This window comes from Schistocerca gregaria, chromosome 2 (genome assembly GCF_023897955.1).
Source record: "Schistocerca gregaria isolate iqSchGreg1 chromosome 2, iqSchGreg1.2, whole genome shotgun sequence".
Taxonomy (NCBI): Eukaryota; Metazoa; Arthropoda; class Insecta; order Orthoptera; family Acrididae; genus Schistocerca; species Schistocerca gregaria.
Window position 1 is genome coordinate 622,309,815 of NC_064921.1, and position 25,105 is coordinate 622,334,919.

General features: G+C 38.3%; 1 protein-coding gene across 3 annotated transcripts in view; it reads left to right on the forward strand.

Moving 5' to 3' along the window:
- LOC126334615 (myosin heavy chain, non-muscle) overlaps positions 1-4,539 on the forward strand; it is a 261,875-nt gene extending 257,336 nt beyond the window's left edge. For 2 of the 3 annotated variants that reach the window (XM_049997023.1, XM_049997024.1), the window contains 3 exons: positions 1,024-1,331; positions 2,501-2,664; positions 3,583-4,539. In XM_049997023.1, coding sequence (XP_049852980.1) covers positions 1,024-1,331; positions 2,501-2,664; positions 3,583-3,718 — 608 coding nt within the window. In that variant the 3' untranslated portion in view covers positions 3,719-4,539. Of the gene's footprint in view, positions 1-1,023; positions 1,332-2,500; positions 2,665-2,841; positions 3,123-3,582 lie in introns of those variants that run through there. The other variant, XM_049997025.1, reaches the window with a different exon arrangement.
- The last annotated feature ends 20,566 nt before the right edge of the window (positions 4,540-25,105 follow it).

Sequence of the window (25,105 nt, forward strand, 5' to 3'; positions counted from 1 at the left end):
GTTTTTCATCAGTTGACAGTCTGTGGAAGAAGGTAGCCCATACTGCCTGCTTCATTTTCAACAAATCCTCAGTATTATTTCTAATGGCGATGCCATAATAATACTGTAGTTTTACCATCGGAAAGTTTCTTGTCTCTCAAACTTTGTTTCAACTTCCTCAACCTGGTGCCCATCCTCTTCTGGACATGACCTTTATAACACAGCAATCCACAGCCTCCTGTATTAAAAATTACCAGTTTTATTAGATCTTGAAGTAATGCACACAAAAATTTTAACGTTTTCAGTTGGTGTAGATTATACTAAAAAAATATTTCTCCATTTCCCCTGTGAGATTATAAGTGATATATATCATTTTATTCAGAAATTTGCGAGTTTTATAATGAGATAATCCAAAAACGGTTTTGTGGTTTTTTTTTTTCTTCCCCCCCCCCCCCCCCCCCCCCTCTCTCTCTCTCTCTCTCTCTCTCTCTGTGTGTGTGTTGTAACTCCCCTCAAGTTATGGAATGCTACTGCTTTATCAAGTACAGAAGATGCATTGCCAGTAAAGTTTGCTCTGTTTAGTTGAAGACAGCAAATTGGCAAAAAATGTGATGTAGTTAATTGATACATATTTAATATTGCATTTGCACTGTTGTTGGTGATACTATAATAGGTTTGTGAGGCATCTATCATATGTCTTATCCAGTCAGTCCACATTACAGTTCTGCACTATTCATTCTGCACATATTTGTTTCTAATTGTAAAGTTGTGCACATATTCTCAGTCTTTTCATCATACATTTTTGGCCCAATTTCCATCGGCCATGATTCTAACTACTACTTGGCAGGCAGCGTTTAAAGTCTTTGCATGAATGAAGAGAAGAAGAAAAAATCTGCAGTAATTGTCACCCTGAAGTGTTCTTGGTCATTTCACTTGTGTCAGAGGTTACAAATACTAAGGTAATTTAACTTAACCCAGTCTGTAGTCCATTGGCAATTAGTATGTATTACACTAAAGCATGTTACACTCTGTTTGATTTTTCAGACTTAGCTGCTGAACGCTCAACAACACAGAAACTGGAAACTCAGCGCATGTTGCTGGAACGGCAGAACAAGGAGCTGAAGGCAAAACTTGTAGAACTTGAAACAGCACAGCGCACTAAGACGAAAGCTACAATTGCCTCATTGGAAGCGAAGATAGCAAATTTGGAAGAGCAGATGGACACAGAGGTTAAGGAAAGACTAGCCCAGCAGAAGCTGAACCGTAAGCAAGACAAGAAGATAAAGGAGCTCACTCTACAGCTGGAAGATGAGCGTCGCCAGACTGACCAGTACAAAGAACAACTGGATAAGGTCAGTACATAGGACACCATCTGTCTTGCACTTAAGGGTGGTAGAACATCAGACAGGTCAACTAGGAGCAGGAGAGGCAACACAGGAAATTTTAATTTTCATGTCTGTACTTGTACAAATAAATTCATAAAACTTGGTCAGCATGACCAGGAAGGATTCGGGATTCACACTCGTAGCAATGGAAGTTCAGAAATATAACAAGATAAATTTTTTTTACATATGAAGTTTCATCATTTCTTCACTCCTCTTCATAAGTAAGAGAGATTCTTTGATGAATTTTGCGCAGCATACAAACCATACTTGCAGATCTATGAAACTCCAGAATTTTCCAAATCTATTAAAAACTTTAGTAAAAATTTACATAATTAATGATAAAATTTGAGTTTTTTCTAAGCATGAAGTTTATAATGCAGCACTCTTTTTTCATAAACTAAATAAATTGTAGATTTTCACACATCTGTAAGTATTGTTTGTATGCTGTGCCAAATTCGTCGAAGAATCTCTCTTACTTATGAACAGAAAGTGTACCTATAGCAACAAATGCAGCCAATAGCAAGTGAAAAAATGGTGAAATTTAACAAGTAAAAAAAAATATTTTGTTATATTTTTGTTCTTCCATCGCTATGAGTGTGAATCCTGAATCCTTCCTGGTCACGCTGACAGTTTTGTGAATTTATTTGTAAAAGTATAGACAGTGGAAATTAAAATGTCTTGTGGTGCCTTCGTGCTCCAACTTGGCTCATTTGGTGTCCTGCCCCCCTTAATTTGCAACTACTACAGATTTAAAGGAGTATATTCATCTTCCTCTTATTGCTTTTTCCTTTGTACTCTTCAATAATGATTCACCACTTCTGAGAGCTTGACAGTAAGTACTTCATTTAGTATGCAAAACTGTAATGAGGGAAATTCTATATTTTTTCTGTTATTTGTTTAAAAGTTGAGTTATAAATACAATTGGATATCATTCTCCATCATATTATTATCATCAGAATACGTAAATGAACTCGTGTGTTCTTGAGTCTCCATTCTCATATTAATTGAACTTTTAAACTACATGTCATGAAACATGTATTTGATGAGTGGTTGAATAATGTGAAGTACCTGACTTTGAAAGATATGTTTCTGTTTGTTTAATTTTAATACTGTCCATTGCTTTCACATCACTACAGAGCAATGCAAGGGTAAAGGCTCTTAAACGACAACTTGATGAAGCTGAAGAGGAAATAAGCCGGGAAAAGGCTCAGAAACGTAAAGCTCAACGAGAAATGGAAGATATGATGGAAAGCCAGGAGACAATGACAAGGGAGATTAACAACCTCAAGAACAAGCTTAGGTAAGAAGAAATTAGTGACCTAGTGCCTAGTTATAGAAGGCAGTTGTACTGGATGACAATATAAAAATCAAGCTAAATGATATTGTGCATATTAATAGATGAGAATAAATTCTGTAGCTTCACTTTTAATGTTCATAGCAAAGTAAATATCTTCTTGTTATGCATTTTGCTTGCCAGGAATCAGCAGTGAAATCCTGACTTTGAAACCAATAGACCGCCATCAAAGAAGTTCAGGCCAGTAGCGCACAGAGTTAAAATGTGTGTCTTAGTAATATCGTGGCAGTGTTTCGTACTAACATGTGTTTGTATACATGTGTGTATTTTGAGGGGGGGTCATGTTTATTTTGACCACAGGACATTGTTATATCAGTGTTTTCTCAAATGCATGTTACTTCAGAGTAGAGTATTCCTTTTGAAGAATGCAGGACTAATGTGCAATGTAGTTAAAAAAATGGCTGGAGGAGATGGAATGTGGTTTCTCTAGATAAAACAGTTACTTCAAAATATATGTGTGTGTGTGGGGGGGGGGGGGTGCATGTGTATGCACTTTTACTGAAAGTACATCTGCAAAATTGCTGCAGACTGACAGCACTAATATCAGAAGTACCTTACAACTAACACAACACAATAGAATCTCCTGTTACTGCTTGGTATAAGCGATCCAGGTTTGTGAATGATGCACATAGTTGTATATACATTACTAAAGTTGCCTGGATACATGGTCTAAGTTATTCTGCATTACAGTTTCTTTTAAAAATGCAGTACAATAGGATAGAGCAAAAGTTATTAAAATGCTTGCTCATGTGCGCACATTCGCACACTACAAACCGAAAGAAGTCATAAAGGAGGAGAACTGCAATGTGAAAAATATTTTATCCTAAGCTACAATTAAGTTTTCATGTTATTTCATCTTCACAGACGTGGTGGTGGTGGACTGGCACTAAGCAGCTCAAGATTAGCTGGTGGAACTAAGCGAGGATCCATCCAGACAGGTACTGGTGATGACAGTTCTGCACAAGATGACACCGTTGATGGGGAAGAAGCCCCCAACTAAACAAACAAAAACATGACTCCCAATACTGTGGCCTCGGTCTCATCTTCACGTGCCTAATAGTCTAAATGGGAAGCAGCTTTCTGTAGTAAGCCTACCCTGATGACGTCAATAGACTGCCATTTGTTATTTTTTAAAGCTACTTTTGTAAAAGTGTTACTCTCAGCATTCTGAGGGACTTCTGTCATTCCACTGTTTTTTTTTTTTTTTTTTTTTTTTTTTTTTTTTTTTTTTTTTTTTTTTTTTTGCTTAAGTAAGTCTAGCAGTATTGAATACAGTTGGTATTTTTTATAATCTACCACTAACACTGGACTATTGGTACAAAAAGATTTCCTTCAGAAGTGTGAATTAATTAATCATCGTAAGCGTGATGTTGTGGAAATAGTGATGTGTCACTGTATGTTGCATCTGAGAAGGTGCAAAAGTTTAAAGTTGAGAAGTTTAATATGCTGGAGGCGAGAGAGGATGCAGAAATAAAGATTCTTCTTAGTGTTACTGGAAAACAGCGAAATGTTTTTGTACAGTCTTGCAGAGAAATTCATATTCAGTTTCTGCATAAACATTGAGAAAAATGGTGACAGGTATAATTTTCAAATGTTGAAATAAAACATTCAGAGAAGGGTGAAATACTTCAAATAATTTATGTGACAGTAAAACACTATTACGTACTTAGTTCTAAACCTGTATTTAAATTCTTTTTAAGTTCTTGTATTTTTAAACGCAGGAATGAATGTTTGTGAATGAATGTACATACGTAACAAAGAATGTTTATTCATAATAATTGGAAACCGAAATTTATTAATAAACATAACTGAAAAACAACAGCCTATGTCTGTCATTTCCTTTTTGTTTTCTTTCCCTCTAACTTCTCAGTAATTCATGCAATTTGCTTCCTTAAATTGAAGAATAGTGTATGAAATAAAGCTCACAGCCCAAATACATCAAAAGTTTTGCATCACGCTGGTTCCCAGAACTCCTGAAGATGGTGACTGTGGATATTGTATCACAGACACAATCCCTTTGACTTTTCACAGAAGTCACTAAACCTGCCCAAAGATGTAAACAACCGTGCACGAGTATTGCCTATTAGACGGTGGGCGTTAGACAGCCAATCAGTTCCAGTCATTCCACCAGAAAGGAGGTACACGACTCTTGCAGTCTGTAGTTCAACCATGCCTAGACAGTCAGTACTACGGTTCGATCAGATCCGAATTGTTACCTTGTGCCAGTAAGGGCTCTCGACAAGGGAAGTGTCCAGGCGTCTTGGAGTGAACCAAAGCGATGTTGTTCGGACATGGAGGAGATACAGAGAGACAGGAAATGTCGATTACATGCCTCACTCAGGCTGCCCCAAAGCTACTACTGCAGTGGATGACCGCTACATATGGATTATGGCTTGGAGGAACCCAGACAGCAACGCCACCATGTTGAATAATGCTTTTCGTGCAGCTACAGGACGTGGTGTTAAGACTCAAACTGTGCGCAATAGGCTGCATGATGTGCAACTTCACTCCAGACATCCATGGCGAGATCCATCTTTGCAACCACGACACCATGCCACATGGTACAGATGGGCCCAACAACATGCAGAATGGACTGCTTAGGATTGGCATCACATTTTCTTCACCAATGAATTTTTCGTATGCCTTCTACCAGACAATTGTCGGATACGTGTTTGGAGGCAACCCAGTCAGGCTGAACACCTTAGACACACTATCCATCGAGGTGGAGGTTCTCTGCTGTTTTGAGATGACATTATGTGAGGCAGACTTGCGCCGCTAGTGGTCATGGAAGGTGCCGTAACAGCTGTACAATATGTGAATGCCGTCCTCAGACCGATAGTGCAGCCATATCGGCAGAATATTGGCTAGGCATTAGTCTTCATGGATGACAATTCGTGCTTTCATCGTGGTGAATGACTTCCTTCGGGATAACAACATTACTCAACTAGAATGGCCAGCATGTTCTCCAGACATGAACCCTATCAAACATGCCTGGGATTTACTGAAAAGGGCCGTGTATGGACAATGTGACCTCCCAACCACTCTTGAGCTATCTACGCTGAATCGCCATTGAGGAATGGGACAATCTGGACGAGCAGAGCCTTAATGAACTTTGTGGGTAGTATGCCGCAACGAATACAAGCATGTGTCAGTGCAAGAGAATGTGCTACTGGGTATTAGAGGAACCGGTGTGTACAGCAATCTGGACCATGACCTCTGAAGGTTTTGCTGTATGGTGGTACAACATGCAGTGTGTGGTTTTACTGAGCAATAAAATGGGCAGAAATGATATTTATATTGATCTCTATTCCAATTTCTTGTACAGGCTCTGGAACGCTCCGAACCGAGGCGTTGCAAAACTTTTTTTTGATGTGTGTAAATTTTACGTTATATGTGTGTGCAAATAAGAAAAAACTATTGTATTGATATTATTGAGTGCATGTGGAGTCCATCATGAATTTCAGATGTGAAATATAAAGTTCACTCCCTGATTCTGTCAACTGAAGGTGGGAAACAAAACTTCTACGCTGCAGTAGGCAACAAAGACCAAAGGACTAAATGTGAGTTTGTTTATGGCACACAGTATTAACTTCAGTTGGGTAGCATATAAATTAATGAGTGAAATATTTTGATCAGATTTTTTAAGCAAGATAATTAAATGATTTTCTCAAGAAAGCAGCCCGTACAGTAGATTTGCTTATATGGTGAAAACCTAATAATGGATAGTAATACATTTATATTTTGTTGATAAATATGTTAGTCCCAGGTTCAAATCCAACCATAACCAACACAGCCAAAATAGTATGTAAATAAACCTTCAACTAACTTTCTGTAAAATAATTCACATTAAAAAATCAAAAATTGATTCTATACATGGCCTGTGTCTGTATATGTGTGGATGGATATGTGTGTATGTGCGCGCACGTGCACGCAAGTGTATACCTGTCCTTTTTTTTTCTCCCTAAGGTAAGTCTTTCTACTCCTGAGATTGGAATGACTCCTTTCCCTCTCCCTTAAAACTCTCGTCCTTTCGTCTTTCCCTCTCCTTCCCTCTTTCCTGATGAAGCAACCTTGGGTTGCGAAACCTTGAAATTTGTGTGTGTGTGTTTGAGTGTTTATTGTCTCTATCAACATACCAACGCTTATGTTTGGTAAGTTACAGCATCTTTGCTTTTAGATATAGTTTTCCCACATGGAATGTTTACCTCTATTTTATGTAATTTTACTCCTTTCACTCTCTCAATAAAAACTATTATGCAGTTCAAAACAAATAGGAATGACTAGAGATACTGGAAACATCTTAATGATCGCACACTAAATGAAACCATCAACCAAACAAATAAACTTAATTGTGATTTGAATTTAGATATTCCAGCGTATTTTGCTTCCTGTTACTCCGAGTTGTCACAAGGAATTTTGCTATGAGAAGATATAGCTAAATTAAGAGTTATTTATTGAGAAAACATGAGCAAAAATTTTTGTGGAATAGACAACTGCTTTCTGTGTGCTTAGTAATAAAAATAAATTTTAGGTGATCTGTGTGTATACACTGATAATACAAAAGAGAAATAATTTTTGGTTAACTGCGTAAAATACAGAGTAGAGTAGTATACTGCAGTATTCAACAATCTACCTGTAGAAAATTTTTTGAAAAACACTTCAGAAATATCAGTTTATATTTTAAGACATGTGTAACGTTATAATGAAATCTTTCAATTATACCAGAGGTTCAAAATACTGCTTCAGTTGTAAATTTCTTTTATTTTCACACGACCGGTTACGGGCTGTTATAAGCCCATCTTCATATCTCGTACTGGAAATAGCAAGAGACAGGAGATAGTTTTCACACACCACAACACACACAAAAAACAAAAACAAAAAATTCTAAAGTTAAAAAAAAAAAACATTCCAAAACCCCCCGGTCAGGCTAGGTGCTGTGAAACCTATGTTGACAGGTTTCACAGCATCTAGTCTGACCAGCAGCTGACGTAGGTTTCACAGTACCTAGCCCAGCCAGCAGTTTCGAAATGTTTTTTAAAAGTTTTGAAAAAGCTTTTTAGAATTTTTTGTTTGTTTTGTATATGTGTTGTGGCGTCTGAAAATTATCTCCTGCTCTTGCTATTTACAGTAAGACACCTGAAGATGGGCCCGAAACTGGTCTTGTGAAAATAAAAGAAATTTACAACTGAAGCAGTATTTTCAACCTCTGGTATAATGCTTAGTTGCGGATGTTCTTCCAACAGGATTGTTTGCCTTAAATTAGAGGTTGCTCACACAGAATGAATAGCCTACATATGTTGATGGCTTTTTCCACTTGCAGATTAGTATGACTTGCATTGAAACAGAGCACATGTCATATTGGAAGATAGAAAACTTGTGAAGAGAAATGATGTAACAGTTTTTGAAATAAAATATGTATCTAATCTTTAAGGTCAAAATTATACAGATAGTAGAGGACCCTAAACTGATTACCTTGAGGCAAGAAATGAATGATGAATGTGGATATTTACTTTTTTATTGACATGAATAACCTACAGCATTTATCCAAAGTGATGGTCACTGTTTATGATAAGCAAGTACTGTAATTGATGTTGTACCAGCACTGTCTATATGAATATTCTCCCATACAATCCAACACCAAATCGTACTGTGTGAACACACACACACACACACACACACACACACACACACACACACACACACACAGAGAGAGAGAGAGAGAGAGAGAGAGAGAGAGAGAGAGAGAGAGAGAGATTTAATATGACCAATTTTCATTATGATTGTTTTACCTTGGTTTATATTCATCTTCTAACTACTTCACAAGACACTGTACATTGTGTTCAACTATACTTCCAACTATTTACCAATTTCTCCTTCTTCACAGCTCATTCAATGTACAAATACAAGATGACAAAAGTCGTGGGAAAGCTATATGTACATACAGGCCAACAGATGGCGACAGTATCGCGTACACGAGGTATAAAAGGGCAGTGCATTTGCAGGGCTGTCATTTGTGCTCAGGTAATTCATCGGAAAAGGTTTCCAACGTGATTATGGTCACACAATGGGAATTAAGACATTAGATGCACGGAGCATTCCATTTTGGAAATCATTAGGGAAGTCAGTATTCTAAGATCCACAGTGTCATAGTCCCACAACAGGAATTAACAGACTTTGAATGTGGAATGGTAGTTGGAGGTAGATGGATAGGGCATTCCATTTCACAAATCTTTAGGAAATTAAATATTTCCTAGATCCACAATGTTAAAGAGTGTGCCAAGAATACCAAATTTCAGCCATTACCTCTCACCATGACAACGCAGTGGCCGACGGCCTTCACTAAATAACTGAGAGCAGTGGTTTTTGCATGGAGTTGTCAGTGCTAAAAGACAAGTAACACTGCACGAAATAACCACAGAAATCAATGCAACAGGTACAACGAACATATCTGTCAGGACAGTACAGCAAAATTTGATATAATGAGCTACGGTAGCAGACAACCAATGTGAGTGCCTTTGCTAACAGTGTAACATTGTCTGCAGTGCCTCTCCTGGACTTGTGACCATAGCAGTTGGACTCTAGATGACTGGAAAACCGTGGCCTGGTCAGGTAAGTCCCAGTTCCAGTTGGTAAGAAGTGATGGTAGGGTTAAAGTGTGATGCACTTCCCACAAAGCCACAGACGCAGGTTGTCAACAGGGCACGGTGCGAGCTGATTGTGGCTTCATAATGGTGTGGGCTATGTTTACATGGAATGGACTGGATCCTTTGGCCCAACTGAAGTAATCACTGACTAGAAACAGTTACATTTGGCTACTCAGAAACCGCTCGCAGTCATCGTGGATTTCACATTCCCAAACGACGGTGGAATTTTCGTGGACAACGGCACAGGGCCACAATCGTTCCTGATTGGTTTGAAGAACATCCTGGACAATTCGAGTGAATGACTTGCCCACCCAGATTGCCGGGCATTAATCTCATCAGACAAATATGGGACATAATCGAGAGGTCAGTTGGTGCACAAAGTCCTGCACTGGCAACACCACAATTATGGATGGCTACAGAGGCAGCACGGCTCGGTATTCCCACAGGGGACTTGCAGTGACTTGCCGAGTCGGTGCCACGTCGAGTTGCTGCACTTCGTCAGGCGAAAGGAGGTCCTACACGATATTAGGAGGTATCCTACGACTTTTGTCACCTCGGTGCAGAATAACATTGGTGACAGGCAGCAAGCTCTCTCTCACACTTGTCAACTGACTCCTGCTTCCCTTTCACTTTATTATATTCTTATAACTGCAGTCTAGCTTCTGTGCAAGATATAAATAACATTTCACTCCCTAGATCCCTGCTGCCTCAAGGCTTTCAAAGATGTAGTTCAGCCGACATTGTTTGTTGTTGTTGTTGTTGTCTTCAGTCCTGAGACTGGTTTGATGCAGCTCTCCATGCTACTCTATCCTGTGCAAGCTGCTTCATCTCCCAGTACCTACTGCAACCCACATCCTTCTGAATCTGCTTAGTGTACTCATCTCTCGGTCTCCCTCTACGATTTTTACCCTCCACGCTGCCCTCCAATGCTAAATTTGTGATCCCTTGATGCCTCAAAACTTGTCCTACCAACCGATCCCTTCTTCTAGTCAAGTTGTGCCACAAACTTCTCTTCTCCCCAATCCTATTCAATACCTCCTCATTAGTTACGTGATCTATCCACCTTATCTTCAGTATTCTTCTGTAGCACCACATTTCGAAAGCTTCTATTCTCTTCTTGTCCAAACTAGTTATCTTCCATGTTTCACTTCCATACATGGCTACACTCCAAACAAATACTTTCAGAAACGACTTCCTGATACACAAATCTATATTCGATGTTAACAAATTTCTCTTCTTCAGAAACGCTTTCCTTGCCATTGCCAGTCTACATTTTATATCCTCTCTACTTCGACCATCATCAGTTATTTTACTTCCTAAATAGCAAAACTCCTTTACTACTTTAAGTGTCTCATTTCCTAATCTAATTCCCTCAGCATCACCCGATTTAATTTGACTACATTCCATTATCCTCGTTTTGCTTTTGTTAATGTTCATCTTATATCCTCCTTTCAAGACACTGTCCATTCCGTTCAACTGCTCTTCCAAGTCCTTTGCCGTCTCTGACAGAATTACAATGTCATCGGCGAACCTCAAAGTTTTTACTTCATCTCCATGAATTTTAATACCTACTCCAAATTTTTCTTTTGTTTCCTTTACTGCTTGCTCAATATACAGATTGAATAACATCGGGGAGAGGCAACAACCCTGTCTCACTCCTTTCCCAACCACTGCTTCCCTTTCATGCCCCTCGACTCTTATTACTGCCATCTGGTTTCTGTACAAATTATAAATAGCCTTTCGCTCCCTGTATTTTACCCCTGCCACCTTTAGAATTTGAAAAAGGGTATTCCAGTCAACATTGTCAAAAGCTTTCTCTAAGTCTACAAATGCTAGAAACGTAGGTTTGCCATTTCTTCATCTTTCTTCTAAGATAAGTCGTAAGGTCAGTGTTGCCTCACGTGTTCCAACATTTCGACGGAATCCAAACTGATCCTCCCCGAGGTCTGCATCTACCAGATTCTCCATTCGTCTGTAAAGAATTCGCGTTAGTATTTTGCAGCCGTGGCTTATTAAACTGATAGTTCGGTAATTTTCACATCTGTCAGCACCTGCTTTCTTTGGGATTGGAATTATTATATTCTTCTTGAAGTCTGAGGGTATTTCGCCTGTCTCATACATCTTGCTCACCAGCTGGTAGAGTTTTGTCAGGACTGGTTGTCCCAAGGCCGTCAGTAGTTCTAATGGAATGTTGTCTACTCCGGGGGCCTTGTTTCGACTCAGGTCTTTCAGTGCTCTGTCAAACTCTTCATGCAGTATCGTATCTCCCATTTCGTCTTCATCTACATCCCCTTCCATTTCCATAATATTGTCCTCAAGTTCATCGCCCTTGTATAAACCTTCTATATACTCCTTCCACCTTTCTGCCTTCCCTTCTTTGCTTAGAACTGGGCTGCCATCTGAGCTCTTGATATTCATACACGTGGTTGTCTTCTCTCCAAAGGTCTCTTTAATTTTCCTGTAGGCAGTATCTATCTTACCCCTAGTGAGATAAGCTTCTACATCCTTACATTTGTCCTCTAGCCATCCCTGTTTAGCCATTTTGCACTTCCTGTCGATCTCATTTTTGAGACGTTTGTATTCCTTTTTGCCTGCTTCATTTACTGCATTTTTATATTTTCTCCTTTCATCAATTAAATTCAATATTTCTTCTGTTACCCAAGGATTTCTAGCAGCCCTCGTCTTTGTACCTACTTTATCCTCTGCTGCCTTCACTACTACATCCCTCAGAGCTACCCATTCTTCTTCTACTGTATTTCTTTCCCCTATTCCTGTCAATTGTTCCCTTATGCTCTCTCTGAACCTCTGTACAACCTCTGGTTCTTTCAGTTTATCCAGGTCCCATCTCCTTAATTTCCCACATTTTTGCAGTTTCTTCAGTTTTAATCTACAGGTCATAACCAATAGATTGTGGTCAGAGTCCACATCTGCCCCTGGAAATGTCTTACAACTTAAAACCTGGTTCCTAAATCTCTGTCTTACCATTATATAATCTATCTGATACCTTTTAGTATCTCCAGGGTTCTTCCACGTATACAACCTTCTTTCATGATTCTTAAACCAAGTGTTAGCTATGATTAAGTTGTGCTCTGTGCAAAATTCTACTAGGCGGCTTCCTCTTTCATTTCTTAGCCCCAATCCATATTCACCTACTATGTTTCTTTCTCTCCCTTTTCCTACACTCGAATTCCAGTCACCCATTACTATTAAATTTTCGTCTCCCTTCACTATCTGAATAATTTCTTTTATTTCATCGTACATTTCTTCAATTTCTTCATCATCTGCAGAGCTAGTTGGCATATAAACTTGTACTACTGTAGTAGGTGTGGGCTTCGTATCTATCTTGGCCACAATAATGCGTTCACTATGCTGTTTGTAGTAGCTTACCCGCATTCCTATTTTCCTATTCATTATTAAACCTACTCCTGCATTACCCCTATTTGATTTTGTGTTTATAACCCTGTAGTCACCTGACCAGAAGTCTTGTTCCTCCTGCCACCGAACTTCACTAATTCCCACTATATCTAACTTTAACCTATCCATTTCCCTTTTTAAATTTTCTAACCTACCTGCCCGATTAAGGGATCTGACATTCCACGCTCCGATCCGTAGAATGCCAGTTTTCTTTCTCCTGATAACGACATCCTCCTGAGTAGTCCCCGCCCGGAGATCCGAATGGGGGACTATTTTACCTCCGGAATATTTTACCCAAGAGGATGCCATCATCATTTAATCATACAGTAAAGCTGCATGTCCTCGGGAAAAATTACGGCTGTAGTTTCCCCTTGCTTTCAGCCGTTCGCAGTACCAGCACAGCAAGGCCGTTTTGGTTAATGTTGCAAGGCCAGATCAGTCAATCATCCAGACTGTTGCCCCTGCAACTACTGAAAAGGCTGCTGCCCCTCTTCAGGAACCACACGTTTGTCTGGCCTCTCAACAGATACCCCTCCGTTGTGGTTGCACCTACGGTACGGCCATCTGTATCGCTGAGGCACGCAAGCCTCCCCACCAACGGCAAGGTCCATGGTTCATGGGGGGAGGCCGACATTGTTTAAAACTCTCTAAATCTACATTTACTATAAAATTAGGTTTGCATTTTTCTTTCCTTTTCTTTTAATTAATTTATTTATTTTCATTTTATCTTCTAAAAGTTGACTCGTGTGTTCCTAGATGTCTGTGGAACCCAAACTAATCCATCCCAAGAGCTGTTTCACCAGTTTCTCTTTCTAATGCAAATATTTAATGTCAGTATTTTCCAACTGTAACTAATTAAATTGATGGTCCCATTGTAGCATAATATTCACATCTGTCGGCACCTGCCTCTTTCAGAATTGGAATTATTAAATTCTTCTTGAGGTCTGAGTGTATCTTGCTTGTATCACATTTCTTGTATTTCTGAAGGAATTGTTTTTCAGATGTGTTCTCCCAAGATTCTCAATAATTCTGAGAGAACATTGGCTACTTCAGGTGCCTTGTTTCTAATTAGGTTTTTCACTACTGTCAAAGTCAGTACTGTCAAAGCTATCTCACAGTATCAGAGTTTGTCACATTTTCGGGGAATGCAATGCAATGCAGTGCCCAAGAGCCAAAACAGGAGGAAGAGCAGCAGAGTCGGCTAGTAGCTTATTGGCCTGACACTGAAAGTAATGGGGTCTCCTTGTGTCAGGGTGTAGATTTCGCACAGCGATAAGAAGTGGATGGCACACATGTGGGTGCTGCTGGTAATATCAGTCAGCATAGCCTGGCCCAAAGCCTACAGGACGCAACTGGAAAGTGTCTCCACAAGGGGTGGGTGACATCGTGAGTGCACATACGAGGCCACCACAAAAATTCTGCAGGGGTTTAATTGGTTGCTAGATAGATAGTGAGAGGGACTTCGTGTTGGTCAAGCCTCAGGCCCAGACTTCGAATTTTGCTCTTGATCTGCTGCTCAATACTTAGCATATCTCTTTCAAGAGGACACCTCTCTCTAATGCAATTAACCATTGTACCTTCAAGAATTTGATAAGAGAACAGTAAAAATACTCAAGTAATTTGAACTATTGTTCTTACAACCTTGTTTGAATTTCCATAAGCTTGTTCCATAATTCAGAAAATATTCATCTAGGAAAATAAGAGACATTTTGAGAAAAGAGAAGGACCTGTATGTAATGTAAATACTCAGATGTCAAGCAAAGAAGATAAGTCTGAAACGTGGGAAGAAACACACGTGAAGATAGTATTACGGAAAGGTAAGGAATAGCCGAACCGCATGACAGCTAGCTGAATGGAATTTTCCACAATTACTGTTGAGCAACATCTAGCCCATTCACTGGATGCAACATTTTACCTATTTCCCCTTCCCTTTCCATAATATTGTCTTCAAGTGTGTTTATTCCCATGTTTCAGACTTATCTTCTTTGCTTGCGATCTGAGTATTTACATTTCATACAGGTCCTTTTCTTTTCTCCAAATATCTCTTATTTTCCTTTAGGTGGCATCTATCTTACCTGTAATCATGCATGTTTCAAATGCAATGCTTGTTTCCTCATCTTTAGACAGTTCTTCATCTGAGTTTCTGCAGAACACCAATCCCACATGCGCCTAGGCCAACCCACCAAATCGGCACTGGCAGAACACTGCTTGGAGCTGGACACAACGTGAAATACAAAGAGACCAAGATTCTGGCTCCTACCAGTTTCTACTGTTTTACTGGGACAGCATCTTCAAGGAGGCCATTGAAATTCACATAATGGACAATCTCATAAACTGAGACACATGTTTTCAACTAAGTGAGGCATTGCAACCATTACTTAACTCCATCAAGGAGTCACGCCACAAGCGGACACAAGACCCTTCTACGACGGCCACAGAGGACACTCCATGGGATTCTGCATCTTCCACCACCCGGCGCGACTCTGGGGTGGGCGCGGACCTGGGTCACCACCTGCAAACGGAATGTCGGCAGCCGCAATTGGACCATCAGCGCAGGAAATCGAAGCCCGACTGACGGACATAAATAACACTGACAATGAGCAGACAGACTATTGCATCAGAACCACCTGATGATGGCGGAAAGCTTATTTGCCAAAATATCATGAGACTTCAACGATTACATCTGACTGGACACCCGAGAGTCCTGGAATCGACACAAATTTCAAGACACACAAACTACCCTACTTAAACATTTTAATTGACCTGCCACAAGAGTATTTTGTTGGACAATTACATCACAGAATAGGTGATTTGTGTTTCTATTTCTGCAGATTATTACTTCTTCTGTAAGGATATCATCTTAAAAAGATTTTACATACATCTCACACTTTGTGTTCATCTACTGAAATTTCATTTTTCCAAAACATTTCATTTTGGTTAATAAATATTTGAAATCCTTAGTTCTTGTTTAGATACCTCTGTACAGATTATACGATCAGGTCTTCTTTGTAAGTTTAGTCCATTGTCCAAATCAGCAAACTATGTTTGGCCTCCTTTTTAAATCCACAGCTGTAGTAAATTCCACAATGGTTACAGACCTTGATGCATTTATGTGGTATTGTAGACACAGATAGCAGTATGATAGCTGTAATCTTATTTGGTGGGGGAAATTATCTATAGAGAGACCTGACTAAACTATGGTTCCTGAAGAGGAGCAGCAGCCACCTCAGTGATTGCAGGAACTACAGTCTGGATGATTGACCTTGTTTGTTAGAACTGTAAATGCCTGACCTTGTTTGTTAGAACTGTAAATGCCTGAAAGCAAGGGGAAGTCAGCTGTAATGTTCCCAGAGGATGTGCTGCTCTACTGTATGGTTTCATGATGATTGCATCCTTTTGAATAAAATTTTCTAGAGGTAAAACAGTTCCCTATTCCAGTCTTTAGACTGGAACTGCTCAGGAGGACATTGTCACCAGGAAAAACAAATCTAGTTTCCGTTGGTTGGAGTGTGGTTTATTGGATCACATAACTGAGTAGAGAGTTTAAAAGAGAATTGGATAGGTGACTGTTAGATATAGCAAAGTTAAGGAAGGGAAGTGCCAGAAGAACAAGACTTCTGGCTAGATGATTATAGTGTCATCAACATAAAACCAAACAGGGGCAATGTAGGAGTAGGTCTAATAATGAATAAGAAAACAGAAATACGGGGAAAGTACTTTAAACAACATAGTCGAGACTGAGAGAACATACATTGAAATCAAGAACATACATTAAAATACCAGAAATTATTATCCAAATTTTGATGGGAGACTGGAATTGGATATTAGGAGGAGGAGGAGGAGGAAAACTTGTTAGAATTATGCAAAGACAAAAAATTTTTGACATTCGTTCAAAAATAGAGAATGTGGGCTATATACATCGAAGAGACCTGGGGATATCAGCATGTTTCAGATATTTTGTGTAATGTTCAAAATCAATTGGCCCAAAGGCAAAAATTACAAGTATGAAATAAACAATTTCTACACTCAATGGTGAACATCATGTGCTTTAAAGAAAACTTTATTGTGTTTTCTGCTCTATATCATGATGGAAATCCAACTTGATCCTGTCTGGAAGTTGAAGATGAAAGACCAAACTTGGAAATGCAAAACATCAAACTGAACCTTTATAAATGTAAATGAAAAAAGAAAAAGATATCACTCTACCAGTGGTATGTACTTAAAACAGTCTGGGGGAAAATAATAATATCAAACAATGGAATTGTTAATTATATAATTAAAAATATTTTAGATGATAGGAGTCATGAAAGGGAAGTATTGGTTGGAAAGGGAGAGAGACAGGGTTTATAACACTTTTACTGGTGTTGTGCGTGCTTGCGTGTACTACACAGTTTCCTGGTATCAGAATTTTCTAACCTGTCACAAAGAAGCAAAGTAGAACACTATAGCAGCGTATTTGCCAAATACGGCATAAATTAACCAAAAGTGTTACCCTCTGGGAGCATTTTCGAATTTGACCATGTGTTACCTAACAGGAAGAGGGTATCAAGCATGAATATCACAAGGAAAGCAATTGGTAGATAACAGAGAAACTAAAATTTTGCAAGAAGTTACAGTAACAGAGTTCTTGTAAAAGAAATAATCAAATGGTCGCTAGCCTAATTAGGGTTAACGATGCGAAAAAATTATTTTGATGGATTCTGTATCCACTCTTGCAAAATGAGCTTTCAGTAATTATCTCTCATTAAAGTGCAATGACCACCTGCAATAACCAGATGAACTGAGGTGAATAGCAGTAGTTACAAACAGCATATGTAACCAATCCCTGTTGACAATAATAATCACTTTTACCTTTTACTACCTTAGTATAGGAATTGTTCCCAAATGCTTACAAAACATTAAGTGGCATCTGATAAGAATTAAAGTTTGACTCACACACGTATACACATCACAAGTGCAATAAGATAACACTGAACACATACCTTTTATATATACATCATTATCAGGAGAAAGAAAACTGGCATTCTACAGATCATAGCATGGAATGTCAGATCGGTTAATCGGGCAGGTAGGTCAGAAAATATAAAAAGGGAAATGGATAGGTTAAAATTAGATATAGTGGGAATTAGTGAAGTTCAGTGGCTGCAGGAACAAGACTTCTGGTCAGGTGAATACAGGGTTACAAATACAAAATCAAATAGAGGAAATGCTGGAGTAGATTTAATAATTAATAAAAAAAATAGGAGAGCGGGTAAGGTACTACCAACAGAATAGTGAACGCATTATTGTGGCCAAGATAGACACGAAGCCCATGCCTACTACAGTAGTACAAGTTTATATGCCAACTAGCTCTGCAGATGATGAAGAGATTGATGAAATATGTGATGACATAAAAGAAATTATTCAGATAATGAAGGGAGACAAAAATTCAATAGTCATGGGTGACTGGAATTCGATAGTAGGAAAAGGAAGAGAAGGAAATGTAGTAGGTGAATATGGATTGGGAGTAAGAAATGAAAGAGGAAGCCGCCTGGCAGAATTTTGCACAGAGCATAACTTAATCATAGCTAACACTTGGCTCAAGAATAAAAGAAGAAGGTTGTATACATGGAAGAAGCCTGGAGATACTCGAAGGTGTCAGATAGATTATATAATGGTAAGACGGAGATTTAGGAACCAGGTTTTAAATTGTAAGACAGTTCCAGGGCAGATGTAGACTCTGACCACGATCTATTGGTTATGAACCGTAGATTAAAACTGAAGAAACAGCAAAAAGGTGAGAATTTAAGGAGATGGGACCTGGATGAACAGAAAGAACCAGAGGTTGTAGAGAGTTTCAGGGAGAGCATAAGGGAACAATTTCGTTTTGTTTTCAAAATATGAAACAAACCTGCTCCAAGCCTCGAGTTTGTGATGACAGGAAGTTGTTAATCACTGATCAAATATCTATTTCTGTTGGCTTCTTTGGTAGCTTACGATCCTTTCCAACTCGTGCCATCGTAATGTATCATCAGGTGGTTTTTTTCGGTTTTGACAGTTCAAAGTCTTTAACAACTGAAATTAATTCTTGCCCCAGTATAGTATCATCTGGAGGCTCTCTCAATTCGTGCCCCAGCACCATGTTATCTGGTGGCTCATTCTTTTTTAGTTCAGTTTCAATTCCTGGGTTTTGTTTTGAAAAAACTTCATTTATTTTTTCATATCCTCTTTCGGTAAAAGTGTATTCATTCTCCGTTACTTCTACATATTCTTACTCATCTGAACCATCACTTGAGTTGTTCTTCAGCATCTGATTCAAGCAAGAATGCAACGTAAAGGCAACAAGATAATTCATTAGTTGCTGTTTCATCGGCTTCGGTTTTTTGGCTGTCTTCTACATAATGCACTTGATCTATGGGAGGCACTTTTACGATATCACTTTGAATAACATCAGCTTGTATTTCGTATTTAGTGTAATCATCATGCACTTCAGTAATTCGCATGCCACATTCAGTCTCATTTTCCTCGTCACTATTATTAACAGTTGATTGTGCAAGATTCCTGTCCATACTAACCTAATCTGTGCTGTAGAGGCTCTCTTCCTCTGCCTTATTTTTGTTTATACTGGCCATTTTATCACTTTTCCCCTTATTCTCCTTAATAATGGCAGCTCGTATACCTTCTGCGTCACCTTTGATTCTTTTGTTTGCCTCCTTTAATATTGCTGTATGCGCACCTTGCATGGTGGTTCCTACTTTCATTTCATTCCTGCTCACTGATACTGTCTCTACACCTATGCCTTCTTCCTTTATAACATCATTGGTCATGTAATTTTTTTCAGTTTTAGTTACACCTTCCCGCTCTGTTTTGTTCCTTAAAAACTCCTCCTTGTACAATATTTCTCTATGATTACTTTTATTAGTTAACATGTCCATACTATTATCAGTTTCATAGTCATTTATCATTGAAACTGGTTTACTAAAGTCTTTGATTCCACTTTTCCTTTTCACTACAGCTATCTCGACTGCACAGCAGCCAGCTGTTTGATTCTCAAGGTTCAATGTATGCTGCGGCTTAGAGTGCAAGCGGTTGCCTGTAGTCTTGTCGCATGAACGTGACTTGTACATGACACCATCTGTTACCCTGTGTACACCTACTAGCGATGTGGTCTTACAATTAACTTGTTGCTTGCAGTCATTACTTCTATTGTTTCTATATGGTTTCTCTTGTTTGGGCCTAAAATAACTGTCCACGTGGATCTGGCCCATAACACACGCTTCCTCTAGTTTTCTGCTTTGTCCATATTTTGGAAATTTCGTGGCGTAAATCCTCTACCGCAAAATGACACGATACCGCGTCCTCTACCTCTGCCTCTCTGAATCATACAGTTTGTTCATGGTTTTCTCTCATCCTGTTATTATTTGGACAGTAGCCATGATTTCCCCTCCAGTAATCATCGTCCTCGACTCTCTCTAAGAATAAGGAGAAGCTTTTATGGTTGCTTCCCACATATCTCTTTGAATCCTCAGGGAGCTCTTTACTAAGTACTGAATGATCGCACCTGGAGATGGCAGCTGGACGGGTCGCTGAAGTAGCCAGAAGTGAAGGCGATCATATTCGGCAGCATACCCGTAGAGATTTCAGATACTGTCATTATTGTCCTAGTAGAACAGCCTTCCTGGTGCAGAGTTAGCTCCTTCCACAGTTTCCACACTATTTCGGATTCTGTTAGTCTAGATCTTAAATGAATTAATTTTCTGTACCATGTTTCACAAAATTCTTTCAAAGAATTTCTGCCCCTATTATAGTATAGCCTAGCCATTACAAATTCTCACCCCAAATAGTCCTGCTTGTCTTCAGAGCCGTATTCTTTGACAAATTTTTGTTTGAATTCATCAAATGACATCTGACTTTTTTCTAAATTTAATCCCAATCTTTTAGCATCACCTGCTAAAGCACTAATCATTACATTGATTTTCTCTTGGTCTGTCAAATAATCTGGAAAATTCCTTTCACAGTTTTTCAGAAAATCGAGAGGATGCCACCCATTATATCTTTTAGCTTCGTTGAACCATTCTTCTCCCTCTAGTAATTTACAACTAATTACTCTTTCAGTGACATGGTTAGGTCTTTCTCTTATTTTTTTTTTCAATGTCGCACATTTTTCCTTGAATTTGGGAAGTGTTGTACTCGCACTTATTTTCGCAGGTTGTTATTTGTTTACACAAATCTCTTTCAGTTTCTGTCACCGATTGTCTCATTTGAGCAATGTCGGCGTTACAGTTAGTTAGTATTTCAGATTCGAGACCGAACACTTGTTCGTCAACTTTAGTTACTAGTAAATTTTCTACCTGAGTCAAATCTTTCATTAATGTTGTTTATTTGTCCTTGCATATTAGCAACATTACCATTGATGGTGTCTACTTCAAATTTAAGAATCCTATTTCTCGCGACTCACTTACAACCTTTTGGTGAATCAAACATATCCCTTGATTTGTTGATATATCCACTGTCTTTGCTCACTTCCTCTTCCTTGCCTTGTTCCATTTGTGATACGTTCTTCATACAAAGCTGATCATTCACATGTGTGTGATATTCTATGTAAGCCTGCTTACTTGCGGTGTCATCTGCTGTTATATCTGGCGAACTACTGCCATCTAACGCATTCTGCACTCTCCCGTCCTGTCCGTCTTGATCTAATTTCAGTCTTGTGTTCATCTCTTATATTCTGTTACTATTTTGTATCTTTAGCTTTCTGCTCTAGGAAAAGTTCTACCAACAATTTCTCCTAATACGTTATAGATTCATGCCACTGAACAGTTACTGCTCGTTCTATTTCTGTTTCTCACTTAATATTTTAGTTACTCGCTAACTATGACAGTAAAATTGAATAACGTCCTGTCACGTGGCGCCACATATAACACTTTTACTGGCGCTGCGCATGCGTGCATGTACTACAGTTTCCTGGTAACAGAATTTTCCAACCTGTCACAAAGAAGCCAGGTATAACACTATAGCACTGCACCAAATATGGCATAAATTAACCAAAAGTGTTACCCTCTGGGAGGATTTTTGAATTTGACCAGGTGTTACCTAACAGGAAGAGGGTATCGAACATGAATATCATAAGGGTAGCATGGCGGTAGATGACAGAGAGACTAAAATTTTGCAAGAAGTTACAGTAACAGAGTTCTTGTAAAAGAAATAATCAAATGGTCGCCAGCCTAATCAGGCATAATAATGTGAAAAAATTATTTTGGATGAATCTATCTTTTCTCTTGCCAAAAGAACTTTCATTAGGTCTTTCTCATGAAAGTGCAATGAACAACTACAATAAGCATATGGACTACACAGTGAATAGCAGTAGTTACGAAAAGCATATGTAAGCAATCCCTGTTGACCATAATCTTCACTTTTTCTTTTCACTATTTTAGCATAGAAATTGTTCCCAAATGCTTACAAAACATTAAGTGGCATCTGATAAGAATTAAAGTTTGACTCACACACGTATACACATCACAAGTGCAATAAGATAACACTGAACACATACCTTTTATATATACTCTTTTAAATGATTACTTCAGGTCTTTTTAGCTAGAAAACAGCTATTCAGTTTGGTTTCTTCCTGACGTAAAAGAATGAAAAGAGGGACCACAAACCATCCCTTCTTTATACAAGCAAACTATACGCACTTTACCAACATATTTTGCATCATGTTAAAAGCTGAATTACTACCCCACTTAAGATCATTTATCTTGCAAAGTTTTAACATTATTTGCAATGACAATACTCTCTACAATTTCAGAAATTACTTCAAGTAAAAGTTCAACTTTAAATAGCATCAAATCCAAATGCTTTATAACACCATTTGTGAAGCAAGTGATTTTCACTGACAACTTTTATACTGCAGAATATCAAAACACTGACATTTCTAAAATAGAAGCAAACCAAAACCCATTGGAGATTTTTATAAATTCATCAATAAGATTTCAATGGAACCATTAATCTTGACTATCCACATTTACATATTTTTTGCATTTAGAAATTGGGCACTATCAAATAACACAGATTATCATCAGTTTTCACATACAGGATACTCGGTCTTTAGTACTTTTTAGGAGAGGGCCCTGTTAGGTACCATGAAAGAAGTAAATTCATGGTTCAAACACAAATTTCAGCAATATTTGATTTATTATTGCAAATTAATTCACACAAACACTTTGCTTGATACTGTTATACAGTTCTAACCTCTTGGATCTGGTGAAGTAGTGGCGCAATAGTAGTGGCGAGCATGTGGTGACTACCTGGTCTCTCCTTTTCAGTAATATATTCTATTTAGTTCTTCTTGGCAATGTGACTATCATTTTTTAGAGCAATTTCTAATGCAAGAGCACCATTTTACAGCCAAAATTACACCTAAGGCCATTCCATCTCAAATTAGGTACTAGATGCCTCACTCAGCATCTGCGCTGTTGACTGATCGGGTGCTGGCTACTGACTACATATTAAGTTCTCTTACTTCCCGCTCAGCCTGACCGCCACTTCCACCTTTTCTTTGGATGCCAAACCACTTCAGCAGCAGAGGGGAAACACTATGTCTTTTATATTATACAATACAAAATTCCTAAGTATGAACCAGTTTTTACATTGCAGTTTCACATATATAAACAAATATACTTAATAAAATTCCATTATTTAAACACACTATTATGTTAAACAATTTATACATCAAGACCACCTCCCTCCAATGATCCAAAGAACTTAACTAATAATGAGTAAACACTTGTTAAATAAAGTTAAACTGTACCAATTGCTCACAATCAATTGTGGTGTTACAGGTTGTAGCCTATCTCTGATGCTACTTAATCTGTACACTGAGCAAATGATAAAGGAAACAAAAATTTGGAGTATGAATTAATGTTCAGGAAGAAGAAATAGAAACTTTGAGGTTTGCCGATGACTTAGTAATTCTGTCAGACACAGCAAAGGACTTCGAAGAGCAGTTGAATGGAATGGACAGGGTCTTGAAAGGAGAATATAAGATGAACACCAAGAAAAGCTAAACAAGGATATGTTCAGGGGACATATCCTTAGGTAGCAAGACAATCTAAAGTAGCAGACAATTAAAGTAGTTGGTAAGTTTTGCTATTTGGGAAGTATAACAACTGATGATGATCAAAGTAGAGAAGATATAAAATGTAGACTGGCAATAACAAGAAATTTGTTAATATCAGACATAGATTTAAATATTAGGAAGTCTTTTCTGACTGTGTGTGTGTTCAGTGTAGCTATGTATGGAATTGACAATAAACAGTTTAGATAAGAAGAGAAAAGAAGGTTTCGAAATTTGGTGTTACAGAAGATTGCTCAAGATTAGGTGGGTAGATCATATAACTAATGAGGATGTACTTTATAGAGATGGGACGAAGAGAAATTTTTGGCACAACTTGACTAGAAGAAGAGGTTATTTGATAGGATACATTCTGAGATATCAAGAGATCACCAATTTAGTACTGGAGGGAAGTGTGAGGGTAAAAATGGTAGAGAGAGACCAAGACGAATACAGTAACCAGATTCAGAAGGATGTAACTTGCAGTGGGTATTAGGAGATGAAGAAGCTTGCACAGGATAGAGTTGCATGGAGAGCTGCATCAAACCATTCATCAGACGGAAGACTGCAACAACAGATGTATTTACTAAAATATTACAAGAAGTTATAATGTAGCACAGCCTCCTTACGGCAGTGACAAGTGTTTTTTTGGATACTTTAGGACTGTAGTACTGTTAAATAAGAAAATACACTGGAATGAATGTTTGAAGGTATGTGCTCTAAAGAGGAAAACATATCCTTTTTACATTTATAATGTAGATTATTTAGGCAGTAAGATGGATGTTTCTGAAGGCTATATTTGAGTTACAATGTCACACACTTAGTAGTGATTACTGAACACCAAATTCTTTAAGTAATGTTTGAACTTACTAACTGGTAGATTATTATCAATTGTGTCCTATTGTCATTTTTAAAGGAAAGGTGACTATATATTTAAAGCAAAATAATAATAATAATAATAATAATAATAACAATAACAATATACATCAGCTTTGTGGAAAATCTATCATGGCTGCCTGAATTTTGTGAAGATAAAAAACACAGAAATAGTTAAAAAAATTTCTCATCAGTATGAATTCTTCATGCAGGCATATATGTACAAGGGGGGACCCAAAAGTAACCGGAATCGTAATGCTGCACATCGTGTACTTGTATTAGCAGGTTGCACCGCCAGGGGTCGTAGTAGGAGCTCTGCTGAGTCATTCTGCCATGCAGCGTCACCCAACAGTGAGAAGTGTTG